Here is a 25043-nt window from a genome sequence, read left to right as displayed (position 1 = left end):
GTGAGTTAGACTGCGTTACTGGCAGCTGTAACGTGGGACTTTAACATCCCACTGTGAAACCAGCCTTAAAGAGACTCTGTAACAAATTGTTTATCTTTATTTCTTCTATGCTATAAGTTCCTATGCCTTTTCTAATGTGGTCTGGCTTACTGCAGCTTTTCCTAATTGCACAGTAGCTGTGTTATCTCTGTTATATGATCTAATCTTCTCTCTATAGTCGGCACAGTCAGGCTGAGGCAGTCAGACTGGAATGTGCAGGGCTGCTTGTGATTAGCTAGAAGCTGTACACACCCCCTGCAGGCTCTGTGTGACTAACACACTCTGCTTAGCTGAGCCTATTAGAAGCTGGTTAGTTTGTTTGTAAACACTGCCTAAAACTGGCAATTACAAGCCAGGTTTGCAGCAGAGAATGGCAGAAACAGCACAGAGGGGACCAGGAGCACATAATGAATAGAATGGTATGCTTTTTATTGTAAGAATTTCAGAGTACAGATTCTCTTTAAGGAATACTATGCATTTAAAGCATTTTTCGTTAAATGCTGTATATTAGGGCACACATCACCATAAGTACAGAACAGTTTCATTCCTCACACAGCTCTGCCTCTCTGCTGTAAAATCCTGTGTCAGTTTTAGATACAAAAGTGACCGCTCTTAAAGGGCTAGTCCATATTACTGCACGGGGGGGGGGGGGGGGGGGGGGGCAGTACTTGCTGAAAGAGTCTTAAGGTGCCCATACACTCGTCAGATTGGCAGCAGATAGATAAGAAATGCATCTGATGGTCTATCTGATGCGTTTTTAGAACATTTTTTACCAGGATAGAATTCCAACAGATTTCAGTTTGAAATCTCTTGAAATTCGATCTGATGGCATTTTTTTGCCATCAGATTTCCATTAAGGCCAATGCAAACTGATAAGCAATCTCTTCAGATCGACCTAAATTTTCCACCCTGCAAGTTCGATGGAAATCCATCGAAATCGATCGAAATCGGCCATCGATCGGTCGATTGGCCAACCGATTTGCAATCGATCAATCGATCGATCGATCGGGATCGATCGGTCGGCCAGAAAATCGGCTGAGTGTATGGGCTGCTTTATTCAGATGGTGGTAAGGGGTTAAAGATTCCAGCAATGTGTGTTCCTTGTCTTCTGTTCTCTGACTGATAAAGATGCTGGTAATGCCTTTGTAAACAGCCTCTCCCTCTCAAAGCAGCCTAAAAAGTAGATGCAGCCTGGAATGTAACTTCACAAGCCAGTCAGTCAGACAGTCAGTCAGTCAGTCAGGAATAATGTATACACATCTCCCTGCTAGCTGCATTTTTTAACAATATTACAGCTCAACTAGTTACCTGTTACCACCTCAGATCAGCCTCCTCATGTCTCCTGCATGCTGTGACACAGTGAAGTATATTTGTGAGCTGTGTGAGTAATGAAGGATAATTTTTAACCTCTTGCCGATCACGTCACGCTGATGGGCGTGGCCGCGCCGGCTGCCCCAGGACCGCCTAACACCGATTGGCGTAAAGTCCTGGGGCTCTATTTTGCAGGAGATCACGCGCAGGCTGCGTGCGCATCTCCTGCTTGGGGGGAGAAGCTCCGCCCCACCTTCAGTCTCCGAGTGGCTATTGCCGCTCGGGAGACTGTTAGACGGCGTGATCGCCGTCTATTTACATGTACAGCGCTGCGATCGGCAGCAGCGCTGTACTGGGGACAAGAGAGCGATCGGCTGTCATAAGCAGAAGCCTATGACAGCCGATCGCCATAATTGGCTGGCTGTGGGGAGGGAAGAAATTTAAAGAAACAGTTTTTGTTTATTAAAAAACACTGACAAAAATATTTATACAAAAAAAAAAATAAACATGGGGGGAGCGATCAGACCCCACCAACAGAGAGCTCTGTTGGTGGGGAGAAAAGGGGGGGGGGGGGGGGAATCACTTGTGTGCTGTGTTGTGCGGCCCTGCAGCTTGGCCTTAAAGCTGTAGTGGCCTATTTTACTAAAAATGGCCTGGTCACTAGGTGGGTTTAGCACTGCAGTCCTCAAGAGGTTAAGCAGAGAGAGGAAGAGAGAACTGGGTGAATAAAGAAAGCTACCTTAGCACTAGTGGTACTGTGTACCCTAATCTAGAGTATTAAAGAAAGTTGTTAATTGATAGTATTCCTTTAAGGTTTCCTAAATGATCCACCTAGAAAGAGTATGAAGACAAGATGCTCTGTCTATTAGCTGAAGACACAGGATTATCGTGTGATTCAGGCAGCAAGTTTTATATGATGGGATAGTAATGGCAGCCTCTGTATTCTTCTACCTTTATATTTCCTTTAGAAGTATTTTATACTCTCAATATTAATTCATGCATTGATATGATTCTGTCGGTTGGAGTTGGAAACAGAATGAAGTCATGAAAAATAAGAACCACATACATCAGCTTGCAATGTACTCAGCTACATGGTTACAGATTGGCAGCAATGCTTCTGCGGAGCACCAGTGGCATACAGTTTGACAGCTGAAGATAATATGCAGTAGAAGGGTTTTATACTCACCCCAGCCTTTGAAGATCCTGTCTCCAATTTCTAATGGCTCTCTAATACCGAATGTATCTGCATGATCGCTCAGAGCTTCTTTCACACAGTCGTAGCCAGCCAACACCACAGTAGGTACACTTGACAAGTAGATGGTGAACACAGGTCCATAAGTGTCACTGAGCTGAAGGGGAGACACAGACACATAAAGATGGATAAATTGGTGAGCTCCAGACAAAATACAATATATGTGACTTAGGCCATTTCCTCAACATGTCAAATACGGCTGTTTATTAAATGTCTGGGTCTATGCTGGGTAGATTTCCTTGCTTATTGTTCCAGGGACCACCAGTTATGAGGAGAGGATGTACCATATATTCTTTCTAAGAATGAAAAAGAGAACTTATATCACAATAAAATGTATATACCGGTATAAAGTAGCAGTAAAAAGTATGTGAATCCTTTGGAATTATATGGATTTCTGCACAAATTTGTCATAAAATGTGATCTGATCTTCATCTAAGTCACAACAATAGACGATCACAGTGTACCTAAACTAATACAGGTGGAAAAAGTAAGTGAACCCCTAGACTAATTACATTTCCAAGAGCTAAGTGGAGTGAGTTGTTAGCCAGCTGGAGTCCAATCAATGAGATGATATTGGAGGTGTTGGTTAAAGCTATCAATTAAATAAATGTTTATAGTATCACGTATATAATTCAAAATTACAATCTTTATAGCGAATATAAAAATTGGTTAAAAACGAGAGCAAGCGGCAGAGCCACTACTACACATTGCTGGCCAGCAAAAAAGTGTGTATAGACCCCAAAATTAGTCACATGCATGCAACATACATTCACTTCTAGCTAGTGCCATCAACATATACTGTTATTGCCTCTTGTCATGAATCTGCTGGCTCTATTAAGTCCAGTTCATACATCACACTGTGCATATTGGTGTGTTGCAATTCTGCTTGATATCATCCAAAGCATAGCTGTCAAGCTGTGAATGGCTAAACTGTATACAGCAAAGCAAGTCTGAATAGGCACCACTTCAATAAACATCAATCCAGCATCTAAATGAGTCACTCAGCAAAGCAGGCTTTCAGCTATGCACAGCGTGTTATAAAGCTATTAGCAATGTCAACAGTGTGTATAAGCAGCTGCCCTGCCCTATAAAAACACACACCAGTTTTGGGTTTGCTTTTCCAAAGATGCATTGCCTGATGTGCATAATGCCTCGCACAAAAGAGCTCTCAGAAGACTTACGAATAAGACTTTTGACTTGCATAAAGCTGCAAAGGGTTATAAAAGTATCTCCAAAAGTCTTGCTGTTCATCAGTCCATGGTAAGGCAAATTATCTATAAATGAAGAAAGTTCAGCACTGCTGCTACTCTCCATAGGAGTGGCCTTCCTGTAAAGATGACTGCAAGAGCACAGCACAGAATGCTCAATGAGGTGAAGAAGAATCCTAGAGTGTCAGCTAAAGACTTACAAAAGTCTCTGGCATATTCTAACATCCCTGTTAGCGAATCTATGATACGCAAAACACTAAACAAAAATAGAGTTCATGGGAGGATACCACAAAAGAAGCCACTGCTGTCCAAAAAAAAAAAATTGCTGCACATTTAAAGTTTGCAAAAGAGTACCTTTTGCACAACAGTACTAGCAAAATATTCTATGGACAGATGAAACAGAAGTTGAGTTGTTTGGAAGAAACACACAACACTATGTGAGGAGAAAACGAGGCACAGCACACCAACATCAAAACCTCATCCCAACTCTGAAGCATGGTGGTGGGAGGATCATGGTTTGGGGCTGCTTTGCTGCACCAGAGCCTGGACGGATATAGTTGAAGGAAAAATTAATCCTCAAGTTTATCAAGACATTTTGCAAGATAATTTGAGGCCATCTGTCCATCAGCTGAAGCTCAGCAGAAGATGGGTATTGCAACAGGACGACAACCCAAACCATTGAAGTAAATCCAGACTGGACTACTGCAATGCTCTTTACACTGGCCTTCCTAAAAAGGACTTGTACCGCCTAGAGCTGATACAGAATACTGCTGCCAGACTGCTAACCAACCAACCCCGCCACTGCCACACCACGCCAGTTCCTGCACTCCCTTCACTGGCTACCTATAGAATGGAGGGTCCTATTCAAGATTGGCCTTCTGACATTTAAATCACTAAATAATCTGGGCCCTGGATACATGAAAGAAATGTTACAGCTGCATAGCAATCCCTGCAATATCAGATCCACAGGTTCTAATAATCTAGTCATATCCAGAGTCCACTTGGAAACGTTTGGTCCCAGAGCCTTCTGTCATGCTGCTCCTAAATTTTGGAACTCCTTACCTCAGCAGATCAGGACAGCTCCATCCCTGGACGTGTTTAAATGCAGACTGAAAACCCACCTGTTCAGTTTTGTATTTGCAGAAATATACCTTTTGTTGTGTGAATACTTCATCCTACTACCAACTACTGAATCTGAGAGAGCCTAAGCGCTTTGAGTCCTATGGGAGAAAAGCGCTTTAGAAATGTTATTGTATTGTATTGTATTATTATATAACAACAGAATGGCTTAAACAGAAGAAGATACACCTTCTGGAGTGGCCCAGTCAGAGTCCTCATCCCGATTGAGATGTTGTGGCATGACCTCAAGAAAGCAATTTACATCAGACATCCCAAGAATAATGCTAAATTTGAATCAGTTCTGTAAGGAGGAATTATCAAAAGTTACTCCTGACCGTTGTGCACGTCTGCAACTACAGGGGAATGTTTAGTTGAAGTTATAGCTGCCAAAGGAGGTTCAACCAGTTATTAAAGCCAAGGGTTCACATACTTTTTCCACCTGCACTGTGAATGTTTACATGGTGTGTTCAATATAAACATGGAAACATTTAATTATATGTGTGGTATTAGTTTAAGCAGACTGGTTGTCTTTTGTTGTGACTTGGATGAAGATCAGATCACATTTTATGACCAATTATTGCAGAAATCCATATTATTTCAAAGGGTTCGCATACTTTTTACTGCTACTATGTATTTTGGCCATGGATGATTGATGAGCCAAACAACTTCTGTAACCAATGCATTTCTTAGGCTCATTCCCAACTCAGTGAAGCCACATTGGCTATCATTCATAAAGCATTCCCACATGCAGTAATGCTGAAAACAGCGGACTTTACCGACCACTTAGCAAAATGTCAATTCATAAAAGCTGTTACCGCATGAAAATCTGACATTCCCGAGCAGTGAGGTAAATTACCGCCTTGTGCGGTGATTATCTCAACACATAACTAAATGTCAATTCATAAAGATTAGAGCAGGCGGTATTGGGACGGAGAATACCGCTTACTTTGAAGAGGTGATAAGCGTGCGGATAACAGCAAAGTTAATGGGGACAGCTCTCCCAGGCAGCAGCGGTGAGAGCAGAACAAACAAGGCTTTCCAGAATACCCCAGGCTGTGTTTTTTAACCTCTTGGGAACCTGTTTTCATATGTTTTTGACATCAGAAAGCCTGCATGTGTAACATTTCTTAAAATTCTTCTAAGTTGTGGCAATTAAATAGATTGTTTAGAAAGACTAATAGACAGATTCAGCGCAGATTCAGGGCAAACAGAGGCAGTTTAAAAAAAATGCACATCTAAAGTGAAGTTGGGGTGCCTCTTTTATTGTAACGCTGTATCTGCAGGAGAAAATGTATCAACTCAGACAGCTTCTCATGTTACTGCCAGCCTAGTTCAGGGAATTCACCGAACTTCTATCGCAACTGTAAACATTTTTATGAATTAGCACACAGAAGTCTAAAATACCGAATGCGGTATTTTCCCGTCCAGATTTTTTTTACCGAACACAATTTTATGAATGATAGCAATTCTATCTACTGCATCACAACAATCATCTCCATTTTGGATGAAGAGAGGCACACCAGAGACACACACACACACACACACACACACACACACACTTATGGTTACACACCTGCTACACCTTCATTACGCACCCAGCCATCATGCCCCTGTCACATCTATGGTCACATCCCAGCCACATCGCCCCCACACTCTAAGGGCTTGTTCACACTAAGAGCGATTTCTCACTTTAAGTACTGGCAATTTTAAAAATTGCCTTAAAGGGAAGGTTCAGGGAGGGTGGGTAAAAATAAAAATCAATTTCCACTTACCTGGGGCTTCCTCCAGCCCGTGGCAGGCAGGAGGTGCCCTCGCCGCCACTCCGCAGGTTCCCGGTGGTCTCCGGTGGCCAACCCAACCTGGCCAGGCCGGCTGCCAGGTCGGGCTCTTCTGCGCTCCAAGGCCCGGCCCTTCTGCATCCCACGCCGGCGCGCTGACGTCATCGGACGTCCGCCAGGCTGTACTGCGCAGGCCCAGAACTACCGCGCCTGCGCAGTACAGCCCGGAGGACGTCCGATGACGTCAGAGCGCCGGCGTGGGATGCAGAAGTTCTGGGCCTTGGAGCACAGAAGAGCCCGACCTGGCAGCCGGCCTGGCCAGGTCGGGTCGGCCACCGGAGACCACCGGGAGCCTGCGGAGCGGCGGCGAGGGCACCTCCTGCCTGCCACGGGCTGGAGGAAGCCCCAGGTAAGTGGAAATTGATTTTTATTTTTTACCCACCCTCCCTGAACCTTCCCTTTAAAAGCGCTAGTGTAATGGTGGCTTATGTGAGTGTTCTCACATAAGCGATCCGCTTTCTATTGAATTGCAAACGCGCCTCCTGCACCATTGTGTGATGGTAATGGTAAGGTAGGGGCACACAGTGATAACTCTATAGACAAATCCTATATAATAAAACCCCATATATGTCCGCGTCATCCTCCAGTCCCTGTGTCCATGTGTTTTGGCTACTGCGCATGTGTAGCCGTTGGGACAGCAGGAGGATTGGGCCAGGGGGTGCAGGCTATGTTTGCGCTGGGCGGGGAGTGCGGCCATGCGGGCAGTGGGCAGCATTGCCGTGCACGCATGGCACGCGGCCGTGCACCCTGGGGTCATAGCCCTAGCACCCGTTATTTAACGGGCGGGCTAAATAGCTAGTTATAAATATAGAAAAATAATAAATAATTTTAATGAATATATCAAATAACATGCAACAAACAACAAAAACAAATCAAACAATACAAATTTAAAAAATTGGGGATTAGCCTGGCATTAACATACAAACATAGGTGCATGGCAATTGCCACAAACGAAAGGGTATGCGACAGAGTCCTCATGAACTAAATCATAAGTCCAAACAGCCAGAGCACTATTAGTGAGCAGAAGCCATTTGCAAGCAGCATTCCACGTGGTCTACTATTGGGAAGATTAGCGTTACATATGCCTCTATGTCATCTGTTATCTGGACGCTGACATCATTCACCACTTGCATGGCCGCATCCTACGTGTATTAACCATCAACCTTTGAGCCTCTGGTCATGTACACACAGCTTTGACTACAACCGGACACACAAATCAAATCAAAAATAGCTTTATTGGCATGACCAAGATTCATACAGGCGTTGCCAAAGCAAGGGGAAAAAGGGGACATGGACAAGGGTGGGGTAGGGGGACAATGCACAAAAGATTTGCAAATATGCTATATACCTTTCTGTTCATTTTGGCAATAGTTGGGCTGGAGCGGTTTTATATGACCACTAGACTTGCTGCTCTGTGGTCTAAGCTGGCTGTTTCGTTGTGCCTCCCACATGACTTGTGGCTCTGTGGGGTATGGCCTTATGCTTATGCTATTTGAAGTTCCCCATCTACTAACTGCCAATGCTACATGCTGTATGGTACTTCATACATCACACTGTCTGCAGCTTCTGCTCACTAATAGTGCTCTGGCTGTTTGGATTTATAATTCAGTTAATGAGGACTCTGTCGCATACCTTTACGGATGTGGCAATTTTAGGAACTATGCTAGTGCCATGCACATTTGGGTGTATGTTAATGCCAGGATAATCCCCAATTTTTTTATTTTATATTGTTTGATTTATTTTAGTTGTTTGTTACATGATATTTGATACATTCATTAAAATGTGTTTTTTTTATATTTATAATTTGTCTATAGAGTTAGCACTGTGTGCCCCAACTTTTCCATTACCCCCTGCCTTACAGTTTTCAAACATGCTTTGGGTAGCCCTGTGATATCTCCTTTTGTATAATGGTTTTATGGGGATAATTACATTTTGTAGCTTGAGCCCTCTTCTCTATCGATTTCAATTTAGTCATAAGTTTATGGCGACACAGTTTTTTTTTCTGCATTCACGTTAGGGCGCCCATGTGCGGAAGCAATTCAAATTTTGGCCACAGGAAGTGAGCGCTAGAGAACCTCACTTCCTGCTTGGTTTGCAGCCAGAGGAAAGATTACAGCGCATTACTGCAGTAATCCCCAAATGTGGACTTGATTGACAGCGGCGCATCACGCAGGAGCAGTAAAGACGACCTCGAGGGCGTCCTCTGCACCATGCGGGGACCCCGGGCCAGCGGCTGAGAGCGGAGTTGCGGCATGGGACATGTCAGCTGCAAGGGGCTGGAGGAAGCCCCAGCAAAGTAAATCGGGGATCTTTATTATTGCCCGATGACTCCTTTAAGCTTTTTTTTTTTTTTTAGGATACTTCAGTTCCACTTTATAGAGGAACTTTAGTGGAAATAACATCACGGGAAAAAAAGAGTGCATAATATTTCCAATAATTATGTACAAATGATTTAGTCAGTGTTTGCCCATTATAAAATCTTTCCTCTCCCTGATTTACATTCTGAAATGTATTACATGACGACATCATTACTGCTGGCAGGTGAGGTCTGTGGAAGGAGATGCTGCTTGTTTGGCAGTTGTACACAGCCGTTATTTCCCGCAATGCAACAAGGATCCCACAGTGTGAAATCACTACCTAGGTTCTGACATCACGCTGTGGGAGGGGTTTCACCACAGTGTCAGCCATACAGAATTCCCTGGTGATCCATTTGAGAAAAGTAAAGATTTCTCGTGGGAAAGGGGGTATCAGCTACTGATTGGGATTAAGCTTAATCCTTGGTTACATTTTCTCTTTAAGCGCATAATAATGTAATGCACTTTTTTTAAGCGGACCCATGCGTTTAGATGCACTTAAATGCACTTGAATGTGTTTTTTTCAGCATGTTTTGCTTATTTGATGAAGCAGTTATCAAACATTTGTTTTCATTTTATTGTTTTTTAAATTAGGGGTAAAAAAAACGCTAAAAAAGCGCACCCATTCACGTGCATTGCTGTGCGCTTTACAGCGCAATGCACAGATATGCATGTAACAACACATTACTCAAACAAATAGTAACAAAGCGTATAGAAGTGAACGTGGCACATTAGAATCAATGTAAAAAGCTATACCTAGCAAAGCGCACAGCACAATGCACTGTGAAAGCGTACAGCACTGTCCCTAGTGTGAAAGAGGCCTTACAGTCACAGTACAGCTGCCTCACCTTCACCAGAGACTGAGGCATCTCCTTCGGCCTCACATGCAGCATAGTCCCCAGGACTGGCAGCGGATTTGGGCCGGGGGGCATGTTTTTCCTCCTCAGTTTCCTCCTCCATGTGAAGAAATAGACCACGAGGCTCACACAGACGCCAAGGAGGAGAGTTCCTGATACTCCCAGCTCCATTGTCCCCTCAGGCCTGCAGAGTGGATACAGGAAGTGTTACAGCTCTATATGCAGCCTTTGTTTTTACATTCACAGCAGAGCAACTACAAAGCGGGCGTGTCTAGTAACCTGAGAGCCAGTGTTGCCAACCGCCCGCAAATTTACGGGCATTCCGTAAATTTACAGGCATTCCATAAATATTGATACAAATTTAGCTGCCGTAAATTCCGTAAGGAATTCAGCAGCGTCCGTAAGGGCCCTGTGAGGAGGGGAGCAGTGCAGAGAAGAGGGAGAGCGGTGGGCACAGTGGGGAAGGGGGGCCATCCCCCCCTTCACTCACCTTAGGGCTCTCCCTCCCTCGCTCCCCCCTCCAGAACAGTGTTGTGCGGCGGTTGGGGGCAGACAGAAATTTGCAGGGGGAATAAAAAAAAACCTGCGCCGCGCGTAGAAAATGGGCGTGGTCATGCAGCAGACCGTGGTCATGGGTGGGGCCAAATATACTGCTATTGCGTGTTTTTTTTTAGCACAAATACAGTGCAGATTATTAAAAAAAATTTGGTCAGCACACTTTTAGGCTGCTTACACACTAAGACTTTACAGGAGCACATTAGTGCAGCCTGTAACGCTCCCACAACGCACAGCAATGTAACACAAGTGGGCTGTTCACACAGCCTACGTTGTGTTACATGTAACGCTGCACGTTCTGCCGAAGGTGCAGCATGCTACGGCGTTACAGCGGCTTAAGCCGCGTTAGACTGTTTGCACATGCGCAGTCATGTTGGGGAGGAGCGGAGAGCGGCCAGGCACATGGCTAATTAATATTCACTGCACGTTGTGACGTGCAGTGTTTACTTCCTGGTGCGGCCGCTCTGTGAGGCGATTGGCCGGCGGGACCACGTGATGCCACATGCGTCCAAGAGTGCGCATCAGAGCATCACGGACGCCAGAGTGAGCTGCACAACGCGGCTTACTCTGACGTCCACATCGAAGAGCACCAGGCCTTGCGTTAGGTGCACGTTATGCGACCTTAACGTAGCACCTAACACAACGTCTTGGTGTGCAAGTAGCCTTAAACTATAATATCACCGACTTGAGCCACAGGGAAACATGGACATTACCTTGCACATTCATTTGTAACTGACTGCTGCTGATATATAACTGACAGCAACTGGCATATTTCAGTTCTGACAAAATATTGTCAGAACTGGAAGGGATCACTGTAAGAAGAAATTGGTGCTCTTCTGAGAGGAACTGACAGTGAGGTAAGTAAGTAATATTCATTTGCAGCTACGCCATGTGTTTATTTTTGTTTTGTGTTTATATAATTTTACTCAGTTCAGATTGCCTTTATGTCCTTTAAAAAAAAATAATAATAATAATCTTTAACGGTTAACTGTGCTCAGTTTGCTGCTGTCTGTTGGTGCTGACAGCTGCTAGTTACTAGGTTCCTGACCCTGTCTGACCTGAAAGAGTTAAATTACCAGGTCTGTCTGTCTCTGTCACACTCAGCCTCTGCAGTATGGGACAGGCTGCAGTGATTTGTGGTGAGACCAGGGCCGGATTTACAGTTCAGGAGCCTATAGGCACAGACATTCTGGCGCCCTAAACCCCGCCCTTCACTACAAGCCACACCCCCAAGTCAAGCCCCCTTTCTTACCAGCCAGCGTCTGCCTGTGAACTCGCACACGTGACAAGGCCAGTCTCTCATGTCACCCTGTAAAAAAAATCAGCTTGCAGTCTGGACACAACCCCCCCCCCCCCCCCCTCCATAAAGCATACCTCCTGTACAGTGGCAGGGGAGAGGGGGGGAATTGCCCTTGCTTAAAGGACAACCGAAGCGAAAATGAACTAATTAAATAAATGATTGTATCTATCTTCCTTCACCTAAAAATGACTTTTTTAAGATTCCAAAGTTTTATTTTGTTTAAATCTAATTTTTAAGTTTTAACTGTTTTATTGTTTTTGCTCAATGACACATTCATTGAAGTATGCCAGAGCTAAAATCTATGGACTACTGACCCCTTTTATCTCTTTCCTGCCCTCAGAAGCCATTTTCTGCTAGGAAAGTGTTTTATAGTTGGAATTTCTTATCAGTGAGGTCCCATTGTAGTCACTTCCTGTCTGAGTCAGGACTGAGCCAGCCACTTACATACCTGATATTTTACTCTTTCAGGCAGAGAAAGAAAAAAAGGAACGCAGCATAGTTATTGGTGTTTTTGGCACTGTACATACCCATGTCTATCTCATCCTGTCATATGTCACCTCGGGTATCCTTTAACTATGGAGGCTGCGTCGTGGGAGTCCACTGTGACCAGGAGTTCAAAGATTTCACCTGTGGAATGTGCTCCTGGTCATTGCAATGCATGCTGGGAGCGGTAGTTCGTAGATGTGAGTACATCTCCCGCCAAGGTACGGTGACCATACGTCCCGCTTTACCCGGGACAGGTCCCGGTTGGATACAGGGCCCCCTGTCCCAGGCTGCATGAGGTCCCGGGAAATGTCCCGCTTTTAGCCGGCCACCGTACGATTGCACGAAACTGGCCACGGCGTGTAATAGACGCCGCGCCAGTTCATAGCCCGCAGCCCCGCTCCAGCCTCCATAGTCTTCCGGCAGGCAGAGCAGGGCTATGGGAAGATGGCGTCCGAAGCCCTGTTCTGGAGACTATTTGTGTCTCCAGTACATGGCTTCGGGCGCCATCTTGCCGTAGCCCTGCTCTGCCTGTCAGCGAGGGAGACTGCAGGAGCAATATCTCCAGGGGAGCTGCACACCAGAGGCCGGCCGGGAGAGGAAACTTCTGTCAGGTGAGTAAATTTTTTTCCCCTGAAATGTGTCCCAAATTGCGTGTACTTTCTGCTAAAAAGTTGCCCAAATTGCGTTTATTTTCTGCTGAAATGTGGCCCAAATTGTTTGTTTTCTTCTTATTATTATTATTTATTAGATTTATATAGCGCCAACATATTACGCAGCGCTGTACAATAAATAGGGTTACAGACAATGATAACAGGGGTGACAGAACAATACAGGTAATAGACAATAGATACAACAATACAGGTAATAGCAAAAAGATACACAACACAATGCAGACAGCAGTACAATGCCAGATCATAACTGGAGTGGTAGTGGTAAAAACTACAAGTTCAAAATTGTGGGTAAACTGCACACAGTGAAGTATGATTGTAACAAAAAATCCGCAAACCCGGATGGATTGCCGAAATATGGTCGCATGCAATCCGGCAAGCAGACTTTCCAACGCGGGATGCGGAAACCCGTCCGAGCACTCTCCAAACTCACCAGCATGCTGCTCACCAGGACTCTGCCATCTTGCCTCTAGGAGGCGGGCGCGCACGACAGACCCGCCTTTATACTCTTAGAAAGCGTGTCAGCTGACCTGAAGATCAGCTGACATTTTAGCCTGCTCTGATTGGTTGCTGCCTGGGGTGGAGACTTCTCTCCCAGGCAGTATATAAGGAAGTTCTTTTCAGTCACACTTCGTCTGTGTTTGCGATACCCTGTGTCAGCACTCAGACCTAGTCAGCCTTGTCTCTGATATTGTGTTATATATTGGTTTATCGCCAATATATACACATATTATTACTGTTTGATTTATCGTGTATGATTCTGTGCCTGTCTTGACTACTCCTCTGCTTCCCGATTTTGTACTTCGCCAGCCCGTACCGTTATCGACTATTGGCTTGGTTTCCGACTATTCTCTTGTCTCACGTTTCTGTACTGCTGCTGCCTGATCTGTTGCCGAACCTCATTTTGTCTGACCTTTCTCCCTTCAGTGGAACGTCTCCCACTGTATTGTTCTATCAGAGGCTTGCCTCTTTGAGACGACCGCCACTAGCAAACCCTTGCTGCTAGAGGCCGAGACTCCTCCACTCCGTCCTTTGGAGGATCTCACACACAGGGTTCCCATTCAGAGGTAACCAAACCTCTGAGGAATTACGGTGTAGTGGATATTTCCACAGACTTGAATTTACAATGTATATTATTATTGTTGTCTGCTGTTCCAGCTTGCTGGAGGTTGTATCTCTGTGCCCTATAGAGATACTCTATTGTACCCAGAACCCTCTTGCGTACGATTGTATCGTGTCATGCTATACTTGCATTATTGGTGATTCTGCAGATCACCATATAATCAAGTATAGCATCTGTATTATTGGTGATACTGCAGATCACCAATAATCAGAATAGCGGTGCTTGCTGACACCAATCGTTACAATGATACACAAGGGGAGAGGGCCCTGCCAAAGGCTTACAATCTAGAGGGAGGGGTTGGTGAAATGTTGCCCAAATTGCGTTTATTTTCTGCTGAAATGTTGCCCATATTGCGTTTCTTTTCTGCTGAAATGTTGTCCACATTGCATTTTTTTTTCTGGTGAAATGTTGCCCACATTGTGTTTATTTTCTGGTGTCTGGGGTAACTGTTGCTGCATTTATTATTTAATGGTCGTAGTTGGCTATATTTGCTGCTTTGGGGTTACGGTTACGCTCCGCCCATACAATGTCATGGCCACGCTCATTTTTCAGTAGAACCCCCCCCCCCCCCCATCCCAGGTTGGACCCAGGAAAATCTGGTCACTGTATGACAAGGTGATGCATGGACTGACTACATCTCCCAACATGCATAGAGACAGACGGAAACATGCTCCAGAGGTGGAATCTTTGAACACCTAATCGCTCTGGACTCTCATGGCACACTCCACATGGACAGAGGGGATACAGGAGCAGCCGCCCACAAGCAATGGCGCTCCCCTCAACGGCACACTGCGTTACAAACCTCCCTCATGGGGAGGATTAAACGAAAAAAGGTCCTGGGTCCAGTGCACTTTAACGCACACACAGACACACGCACACACACAGATACATATATATACACAGACATATATACACACACACACACACACACACACACACACACACACACACGATCCAGTGAAAGTTAACATACATTCCACACACAGGATTCACATTCAGTGCAAGATCACACACACACCACACACACGATTCAGTGCAAGATCACACACACACACCACACACACACACACACACACACACACACACACACACACACACACACACACACACACACACACACACACACACACACACACACCACAGACACACATACACACACCACACGCACAGACACACACAGACAGACACACACACAGTATCGAGTGAAAACATACACACCACACACAGGATTCACATTCAGTGCAAGATCATACACACACACCACACACACAATTCAGTGCAAGATCACACACCATACACACGATCCATTACAAAATAACACACACACACTCTCTAAAACACCCTCCCCTCCCAAATAACAACAGGGAAGAAAAGTAAAGTACTTCACCACCAATTTGCTCTCTCTCCAACTGTCTCTCTCCTGCTGCATGAATGTCCAGAAAGAAGGCGGCGACAGGAGCAGGAAGCACTCACCCGACGCGGTGGATTAATTAACTCCCTCGGCTGAAGTAAATGTGCTGCCAAGTCTCCTATAGTAGTGGTGGCAGCCAGCAGGAGGGATATGGAGTTACATCGCCGGATGCTGCAGCTAGTGATGCTCGGATACCCCTTTTTATAATTCGAGTTTGGTCGAATTCGAATAGTAAATTATTCGAATTCGGTCGAATATTCGAGTCGAATATTTTTTACTATTCGATTCGACCTCACTATTCGAGCTGACTATTCGAATTGGCCTTAAATAGCTTCCAACACTTGTTTTGAGGGTGAATGATGCAAGAAACATAGTAACAACAGCAAGTGAATATGTGGGGATGTTCCTTTAAAAAAAAAAAGGTGGAAAGAGAAGTTGTGTCCAAAATGTTGTTCAGTACTGTATATACTTCTTCTTCTTCTTTATCTTCTATATCTTCTTCTTCTTCTTCTTCTATATCTTCTTCTTCTATATCTTCTTCTTCTATATCTTCTTCTATATCTTCTTCTTCTTATTCTATATCGTCTTCTTCTTCTTCATCTTCTTCATCATCATCTTCTTCTTCATCATCTTCTTCTTCTTCATCATCTTCTTCTTCTCCATCATCTTCTTCTTCTTCATCTTCTTCATCTTCTTCTTCTTCTTCTTCATCTTCTTCTTCTTCTTCTTCATCTTCTTCATCTTCTTCTTCTTCATCTTCTTCATCTTCTTCTTCTTCTTCATCTTCTTCTTCATCTTCTTCATCTTCTTCTTCTTCTTCATCTTCTTCTTCTTCATCTTCTTCTTCTTCTTCTTCTTCTTCATCTTCTTCATCTTCTTCATCTTCTTCATCTTCTTCATCTTCTTCATCTTCTTCTCCTTCTTCTTCTTCTCCTTCTTCTTCTTCTTCTTCTTCTCCTTTTTTTTCTATATCGTCTTTTTCTTCTTCACTTATTTCTCTTTTATATTTTTTTTTAAAGAAATGCAGCTATTTTTGAGCGTAATAAATAGCTGGTTGCGCACGCATGTTGGAAGCGCCATTGTATGTGCTCCCTGGCAGTGGAAACACACAGACAGCAGGAGGTAAATTCAGCAGCAGGAGGAGGAGGATGATTGTGTGGCAGCAGGCAGTCAATGAGGCAGGCAGCGAGACGAGACATAATAGGCTGTGGTACCTAGCGGTGGTACCAGGCCGTAAATACACAGCATGAGGTTCCAGACAGCGGTCGTGAAGCCCACATCATGTCCAATACACAACTGGGACAACACAGTTTTCAACCCGGACACCTCTAAAAATAATATCACACAGTATTAATAAAAAGTATATATAATTGTTGTTTTTTTTTAAAGAAATGCAGCTATTTTTGAGCGTAACAAATAGCTGGTGGCGCATGCATGTTGGAAGCGCCATTGTATGTGCTCCCTGGCAGTGGAAACACACAGAAAGCAGGAGGTAAATTCAGCAGCAGGAGGAGGAGGATGAGTGTGTGGCAGCAGGCAGTCAATGAGGCAGGCAGCGTGACATAATAGCCCTGGTACCTAGCGGTGATACCAGGGCTGTAAATAAACACAGCAGGAGGTCCCAGACAGCGGTCGTGCAGCCCACATCGTGTCCAATACACAACTGGGACAACACAGTTTTCAACCCAGGCACCTCAGAAAAATTAAACCTTTTTTTTTTTATGGTTTATTTGTTTTGTTTTTACAACAAATTACACAGACAGATATAGCTATTGTTTGACATAATAGCTGGTGGCAGAGTGGCAGCAGAAGGTAATTCTGTGTACCCTGGCAGTGGGAAACACAGACAGACAGCAGCAGCAGCAGGAGGAATGGAGGAGTAATGTGAGCAACTATTGTTTGACGTAATAGCTGGTGGCAGAGTGGCAGCAGAAGGAAATTCTGTGTACCCTGGCAGTGGGAAACACAGACAGACAGCATCAGCAGCAGGAGGAATGGAGGAGTAGAGTGAGGGTGGCAGCAGGCCAGGCAGGCAGCGTGACATAATAGCCCTGGTACCTAGCGGTGATACCAGGGCTGTAAATAAACACAGCAGGAGGTCCCAGACAGCGGTCGTGCAGCCCACATCGTGTCCAATACACAACTGGGACAACACAGTTTTCAACCCGGGCACCTCAGAAAAATGAAACCTTTTTTTTTTTTTATGGTTTATTTGTTTTGTTTTTACAACAAATTACACAGACAGATATAGCTATTGTTTGACGTAATAGCTGGTGGCAGAGTGGCAGCAGAAGGTAATTCTGTGTACACTGGCAGTGGGAAACACAGACAGACAGCAGCAGCAGCAGGAGGAATGGAGGAGTAATGTGAGCAACTATTGTTTGACGTAATAGCTGGTGGCAGAGTGGCAGCAGAAGGAAATTCTGTGTACCCTGGCAGTGGGAAACACAGACAGACAGCAGCAGCAGCAGGAGGAATGGAGGAGTAGTGTGAGTGTGGCAGCAGGCCAGGCAGGCAGTGTGACATAATAGCCCTGGTACCTAGCGGTGATACCAGGGCTGTAAATAAACACAGCAGGAGGTCCCAGACAGCGGTCGTGCAGCCCACATCGTGTCCAATACACAACTGGGACAACACAGTTTTCAACCCGGGCACCTCAGAAAAATTAAACCTTTTTTTTTTTTTTATGGTTTATTTGTTTTGTTTTTACAACAAATTACACAGACAGATATAGCTATTGTTTGACGTAATAGCTGGTGGCAGAGTGGCAGCAGAAAGTAATTCTGTGTACCCTGGCAGTGGGAAACACAGACAGACAGCAGCAGCAGCAGGAGGAATGGAGGAGTAATGTGAGCAACTATTGTTTGACGTAATAGCTGGTGGCAGAGTGGCAGCAGAAGGTAAATCTGTGTACCCTGACAGTGGGAAACACAGACAGACAGCATCAGCAGCAGGAGGAATGGAGGAGTAGAGTGAGTGTGGCAGCAGACCAGGCAGGCAGCGTGACATAATAGCCCTGGTACCTAGCGGTGATACCAGGGCTGTAAATAAACACAGCAGGAGGTCCCAGACAGCGGTCGTGCAGCCCACATCGTGTCCAATACACAACTGGGACAACACAGTTTTCAACCCGGGCACCTCAGAAAAATTAAACCTTTTTTTTTTTTTTATGGTTTATTTGTTTTGTTTTTACAACAAATTACACAGACAGATATAGCTATTGTTTGACGTAATAGCTGGTGGCAGAGTGGCAGCAGAAGGTAATTCTGTGTACACTGGCAGTGGGAAACACAGACAGACAGCAGCAGCAGCAGGAGGAATGGAGGAGTAATGTGAGCAACTATTGTTTGACGTAATAGCTGGTGGCAGAGTGGCAGCAGAAGGAAATTCTGTGTACCCTGGCAGTGGGAAACACAGACAGACAGCAGCAGCAGCAGGAGGAATGGAGGAGTAGTGTGAGTGTGGCAGCAGGCCAGGCAGGCAGTGTGACATAATAGCCCTGGTACCTAGCGGTGATACCAGGGCTGTAAATAAACACAGCAGGAGGTCCCAGACAGCGGTCGTGCAGCCCACATCGTGTCCAATACACAACTGGGACAACACAGTTTTCAACCCGGGCACCTCAGAAAAATTAAACCTTTTTTTTTTTTTATGGTTTATTTGTTTTGTTTTTACAACAAATTACACAGACAGATATAGCTATTGTTTGACGTAATAGCTGGTGGCAGAGTGGCAGCAGAAGGTAATTCTGTGTACCCTGGCAGTGGGAAACACAGACAGACAGCAGCAGCAGCAGGAGGAATGGAGGAGTAATGTGAGCAACTATTGTTTGACGTAATAGCTGGTGGCAGAGTGGCAGCAGAAGGTAAATCTGTGTACCCTGACAGTGGGAAACACAGACAGACAGCAGAAGGGCAGTACACAGCAGCCCACTGTAGGTGTAAAATGTGTGGCTGCAGGCGACGTAATAGTCAAAGTGAACCAGGCTGGCTTAGTGAGCAGGAGCCAGGAGGTGGTAAAGGGTGGTAAGGCACATTAACGATGGTTCTTCAGTTCATGTCCCCCTCTCGCCGACAACAGGGGCCAGGAACTCGCCTTCCACCCACGCCTGGTTCATCTTGAGAAACGTCAGTCTGTCCACAGACTTGTGAGACAGACGTGAGCGTTTCTCGGTGACCACGCCACCAGCTGCACTGAAGCAGCGCTCGGACAGCACGCTGGAAGGGGGACAGGACAACACTTCCAGGGCGTACTGCGCCAGCTCGCTCCAGATCTCCAGGCGCTTGACCCAATACTCCATGGGATCAACAGGGGCATCGCTGTCAAGCCCGCTGTAGGACCCCATGTAGTCAGCCACCATTCGGGTCAGGCGCTGGCTGTGACCGGAGGAGGATGCTGCTGCATGCACCTCCTCTCTAGTCACTGCTGCCGGAGCCTCTACAGTCCTGTAGAGCTCGTTGCTGAGAGACAGCAGGTCTGTGGGGCGCTTGCTGCTGGATGCAGGCACCTGCTGCTGCCTCTGTGCTGGCTGGACAGTGGGGGTGGAAGGCTGGGGGAAGGCTTCCTCCAAGCGCTCAACAAGGGCCTGCTGCAAGCTCCTTATTTGTTGCGCTGGGTCTCCTCCTGCAGGCGGCAGGAACTGGCTCAACTTCTCCTTGAGGCGTGGGTCCAACATCATGCTGATCCAGATGTCCTCCCTCTGCTTCATCTGGATCACCCTGGGGTCCTTGCGCAGGCACGTCAGCATGTGCGCTGCCATTGAGAAGAGACGGGCCACGTGTGCTGGCACATCGGCGGCAGTGCTGTCCTCATCCTCCTCCTCTCCCTCCTCAGCCTCATCCTCTCTCCACCCCCGCACCAACTCAGCTGCACTGTGCTGATCCCCCTCATCAGCAGCAAGGTCAGGGACCTCCACCAAGTCCTCCTCCTCCTCCCCCTCAGAGGTGGACTGTGCAGCTGCATGACGCTCCTGCTGGTCCAAGGCTGCCGCTCCCTGTTCCAGCAAAGCATCGAGGGCCCTGTTCAGCAGACAAACCAGGGGCACCCACTCGCAGACCATAGCATGGTCCCTGCTTACCATGTTAGTGGCCTGCAGAAAGGGAGCCAGCACTAAGCACACCTGCTACATGTGCCTCCAGTCATCATCGGGGACGATGGACGGGATGTTGCTGGTCCTGTCCCTTCTCTGAGCGGCGGACACAGTGGCCAGGGCAAGGTACTGGTTGACAGCGTGCTTCTGTTCAACCAGACGCTCCAACATCGCCAGGGTGGAGTTCCAGCGAGTCGGAACGTCAAGGATCAGCCGATGGCGTGGCAGCTCCAGCTCCTTTTGCACGTCTTCCAGGCTCGCACAGGCTGCAGCCGAGCGCCGGAAGTGACGCACAACGTTCCTTGCCATTTCCAGCAGTTCGCCCATCCCCTGGTAGGTGCGCAAGAACTTCTGCACCACCAGGTTCAGCACGTGGGCAAGACAGGGGATGTGGGTCAGGTTTCCCCTGTCTATTGCGGCAACCAGATTGGCCCCATTTTCGGCCACCACCTCTCCGACTCTGAGGCCTCTGGGGGTCAGCCAAATCCTCTCCTGCTCCTGGAGTTTGGCCAACACATGGGTTACCGTCAGTTTGGTCTTCCCAAGGCTGACCAAGTGCAGCAGCGCTTGGCAGTGGCGGGCCTTCACGCTGTTGCTGAGGCGGGGGGTTTGGCCAGGTGTGCCGGAGGATGGCAGAGGATCGGAGGAACCTGCTGCAGTTCCCCTGACCCTGTGGGGTGGCACCACCCACTGTGTTGCTGCTGCTGCTGTGCCCGCTGCTGCTCTCCCATCCTCACCCCCTTCCACCAAGCTGACCCAGTGGACAGTGAAGGACAGGTAGCGGCCTGTCCCGAAGCGGCTGCTCCAGGAGTCCATGGTGACGTGGACCCTTTCACCAACCGCGTGCTCCAGCCCTCGCTCCACATTGGCCATCACAAAGCGGTGCAGTGCAGGAATGGCCTTGCGGGCGAAGAAGTGTCTGCTGGGGAGCTGCCAGTCTGGGGCTGCACAAGCAAGCAGCGCACGCACGTCGCTCCCCTCCTGCACGAGCGTGTACGGCAGGAGTTGGGAGCACATGGCCCGTGCCAGCAAGCCGTTCAGCTGCCGCACGCGACGGCTGCTGGGAGGCAGAGCCCTAACCACCCCCTGGAAGGATTTGCTCAAAAGGCTCTGGCGTGGCCTTTTGCTGGCACGGGAATCAGCAGACACAGCAGAGGAGGCCACTGAGGACTGGCTGCCAGAACAGGCCTCAGTGTTGGCGGCAGGAGTTGCAGAGGGGGGAGGAGCAGTGCGTTTCCGCACTCCTGCTGGTGCTGCTGGAGGAGCAGGAGGGCGGGTGGCTGCTGTTGCTGCTGCTGCTGCTGCTGAAGGCTGTGCAGTGATGGGTGTGGTGCCACTGCCAGCACCAGATGCCTTCAGCCTCTGGAACTCCTTATGCTGGTGGAAATGTTTCGCAGCCAGGTGGTTGATGAGCGAGCTGGTGCTGAACTTTAAGGGGTCTGCACCTCTGCTCAACTTCCGCTGACAGTGGTTGCAAGTGGCGTACTTGCTGTACACTGTGGGCATGGTGAAAAACCGCCAGATTGGTGACAAAAACAACCCCCTACGGCCTGGAGCCGCTGCTGCCTGTCTCCCTGTGGTGGTTGGGGCGGGGGCTTGGGTGCAGCTGGTGGTGGTACTGGCAGATGCTGCTGCTGCTGCTGCTGAGCCTGAGACACCAGCAGGCTGTGGGACCTGCCTACTGCTGCCAATGCTTGCAATGATGCGCCTCCTTGCAAGGCCCACAAGCGCATCCTCCTCCTCCTCAGAGCTGCTGATGATGACATCCCCTGGAGCTGGTGGCACCCAGTCTTTGTCTGTCACCGTGTCATCATCATCCTCCCCCTCCTGAAACATGTCCTGCTGGGATGATGACCCCCCAAACTCCTCTCCTGATGCATGGATGGGCTGCTTGACTGTCGCCACAGTCATGCTGTCCAATCCCTCCTCCCCCAAAGTGCCCATCAGCATCTCCTCCTCAAAATCGCCAACAACAGCAGACAATACCCTAATGGTGCCTGGGGTCAAAAAACTGCTGAGTGACAGGTCGGCGACTGACGGTGAACTGGCCTCCTCCCCAGGCCCTGCTGGGCGGCTGCTGCGAACAGGGGTGGTGGTGGTGGTGGTGGTGGTGAGGGTGGAGGCCTCGGATGCAGAGCTGATGGCGGGCTGCTCATCCTCTGTCATCAGTTGCACCACAGTGGCTGCATCCTTTTCCTCAATGGGACGTTTCCGACCCGGCTGGAGGAAAATCGGAGCAGGTGCTACACGCTGCTGCTGCTGTGTCTCTGCAGCGTGAGTTGCAGATGCTCCTGCTGGGCGGCGCCCAAGGCGTCCACGGCCAGTGGCTATAGGAGGAATGTTAGCCACTGACGCTGCTGCTGCTGCGGAACTGTGCATGGTGGCGCGGCCGCGGCTTGCCACAATGCTGCTCCCTCTCCTCCTGATTCCCTTGCTGCCCTTCCCCTTGCCCAAACTGCGCTGGCTGCCACTTCCAGACATCTTAGATGTTTTGGGCGTAAACACAAAAGTTTTTAAAAAGGGCAGGTGAAAAGTGGGGTACTTTAATGGAGTGGGTTGGTGGGTGAGGTGACACTAATCACTAAGTGATTAGATCGCTAACTGATTAGTACAGTACAAATACAAAATACAATAATCGGTAATCAGTAAGTGTGAACAGTGAACAGTGAGTGTGTCCCCTAGTACACTAACTAGAAAATACAATAATCAGTAGTAATCACTCAGATTCAGTAGAAGGAAATAGAGTGTGTGTACACTACAGACAGTGAGTGCACACACGCGCACACATGCGCAGGAGCTAGCCTATGAACAGTGACTGAGTGAGTGTCCCTACCCTAGTACAGTAAGTAAGTAGTAACAGTCAGGAAGTACAACTAGAAATTACAATAATCAGTAGTAATCACAAGGAAATAGAGTGTGTGTACACTACAGACAGTGAGTGCACGCACGCGCACACACGCGCAGGAGCTAGCCTATGAACAGTGACTGAGTGAGTGTTCCTAGTACAGTAAGTAAGTAGTAACAGTCAGGAAGTACAACTAGAAATTACAACTTAATCAGATTCAGTAATTAGTAGTAATCACAAGGAAATAGAGTGTGTGTACACTACAGACAGTGAGTGCACACACGTGCACACACGCACAGGAGCTAGCCTATGAACAGTGACTGAGTGAGTGTCCCTAGTACAGTAAGTAAGTAGTAACAGTCAGGAAGTACAACTAGAAATTACAATAATCAGTAGTAATCACAAGGAAATAGAGTGTGTGTACACTACAGACAGTGAGTGCACGCACGCACACACACGTGCAGGAGCTAGCCTATGAACAGTGACTGAGTGAGTGTCCCTAGTACAGTAAGTAAGTAGTAACAGTCAGGAAGTACAACTAGAAATTACAACTTAATCAGATTCAGAAATCAGTAGTAAACACAAGGAAATAGAGTGTGTGTACACTACAGACAGTGCACGCGCACACACACGCAGGAGCTAGCCTATGAACAGTGACTGAGTGAGTGTCCCTAGTACAGTAAGTAAGTAGTAACAGTCAGGAAGTACAACTAGAAATTACAATAATCAATCAGTAATCAGAAGGAAATAGAGTGTGTGTACACTACAGACAGTGCACGCACACACACACGGTCACACGCAGGAGCTATGAACAAACAGTGACAGTGAGTGTCCTAGTACAGTTATATAACTACAATACAAAATACAATCACTCAGTAGCTAGTAAAGGACAGCAGAAATACTGGTATAGATGAGAAATAAACTAACAGAGGACAGGAGAGAACAGCCGAGCTGCCCACACAGGCAGGCCCTGAGGCCTAAAGTTGTGTAAGCTTGCCTGCAGCAGCTGGCTCTCTAGTAACACACAAGCTACTAACTAAAATACAACCACACACTATTGCTGGGGATCCGTCACACAGAGGACGAACCGGTTCGAGACCTCATCAATCAAATAAAGAACCACAGATTAAGATGGAACTACTAGGAGATCGCACTCTTCAAAGAGCGAGACTCTTCGATCAATTTAAGAAGACGAACTTCAGACCACGGGAGAATGAGACTTCAAATGAATCTGCTGAGACAAGTACATCAGGACAGGCTATGCCTGATCTGAGTCCCTTATTTTTTGCTCTAGAGAAACTGTTAAAGACGGAATTTTTTAACATAGCGGATATTGAGATGCAAACCATTTACATAGAGGAAAAGATATCACCAGGAGGCTTGAGAGTAATGACAGAATCCCCCTTTCCTAACGACCCGATTTTTACTGAGGAATGGTATGAATACCTGGAAACATGTTCCAGGGGTATGATGGAAAGAATTACCACCAAGCGTAGATCCATCGTTCAAAAACTCAAACCCGAAATTGAAAATAAAAAACTAGAACTAGCGCCTTTTAGTGAGACCAGTGACTATAAATCTTTTTCTC

The 25043-nt window shown here is 47.0% G+C and overlaps 2 protein-coding genes across 5 annotated transcripts in view; one reads left to right on the top strand and one right to left on the bottom strand.

Moving 5' to 3' along the window:
* The window catches only part of LOC137529005 (cytochrome P450 2C8-like), a 190139-nt gene that overhangs the window by 52218 nt on the left and 112878 nt on the right, over positions 1-25043 (top strand). The window lies entirely within an intron of this gene.
* LOC137529004 (cytochrome P450 2G1-like) overlaps positions 1-25043 on the bottom strand; it is an 86779-nt gene that overhangs the window by 38513 nt on the left and 23223 nt on the right. For all 4 annotated transcript variants that reach the window (XR_011023542.1, XR_011023543.1, XR_011023544.1 and 1 more), the window contains exons 2-3: positions 9970-10162; positions 2537-2699 (exon numbers count right to left, since the gene is read on the bottom strand). Coding sequence is in view for 1 of the 4 variants with exons in the window: in XM_068250861.1 (XP_068106962.1) it covers positions 2537-2699; positions 9970-10162 (356 nt within the window). In the remaining 3 variants the exon portion in view is untranslated. The remainder of the gene's footprint in view (positions 1-2536; positions 2700-9969; positions 10163-25043) is intronic.

This window comes from Hyperolius riggenbachi, chromosome 8 (assembly GCF_040937935.1).
Source record: "Hyperolius riggenbachi isolate aHypRig1 chromosome 8, aHypRig1.pri, whole genome shotgun sequence".
Lineage (NCBI taxonomy): Eukaryota > Metazoa > Chordata > Amphibia > Anura > Hyperoliidae > Hyperolius > Hyperolius riggenbachi.
Note: the sequence above shows the minus strand (reverse complement) of the source record. Positions and strands in the feature narration are given on the sequence as shown.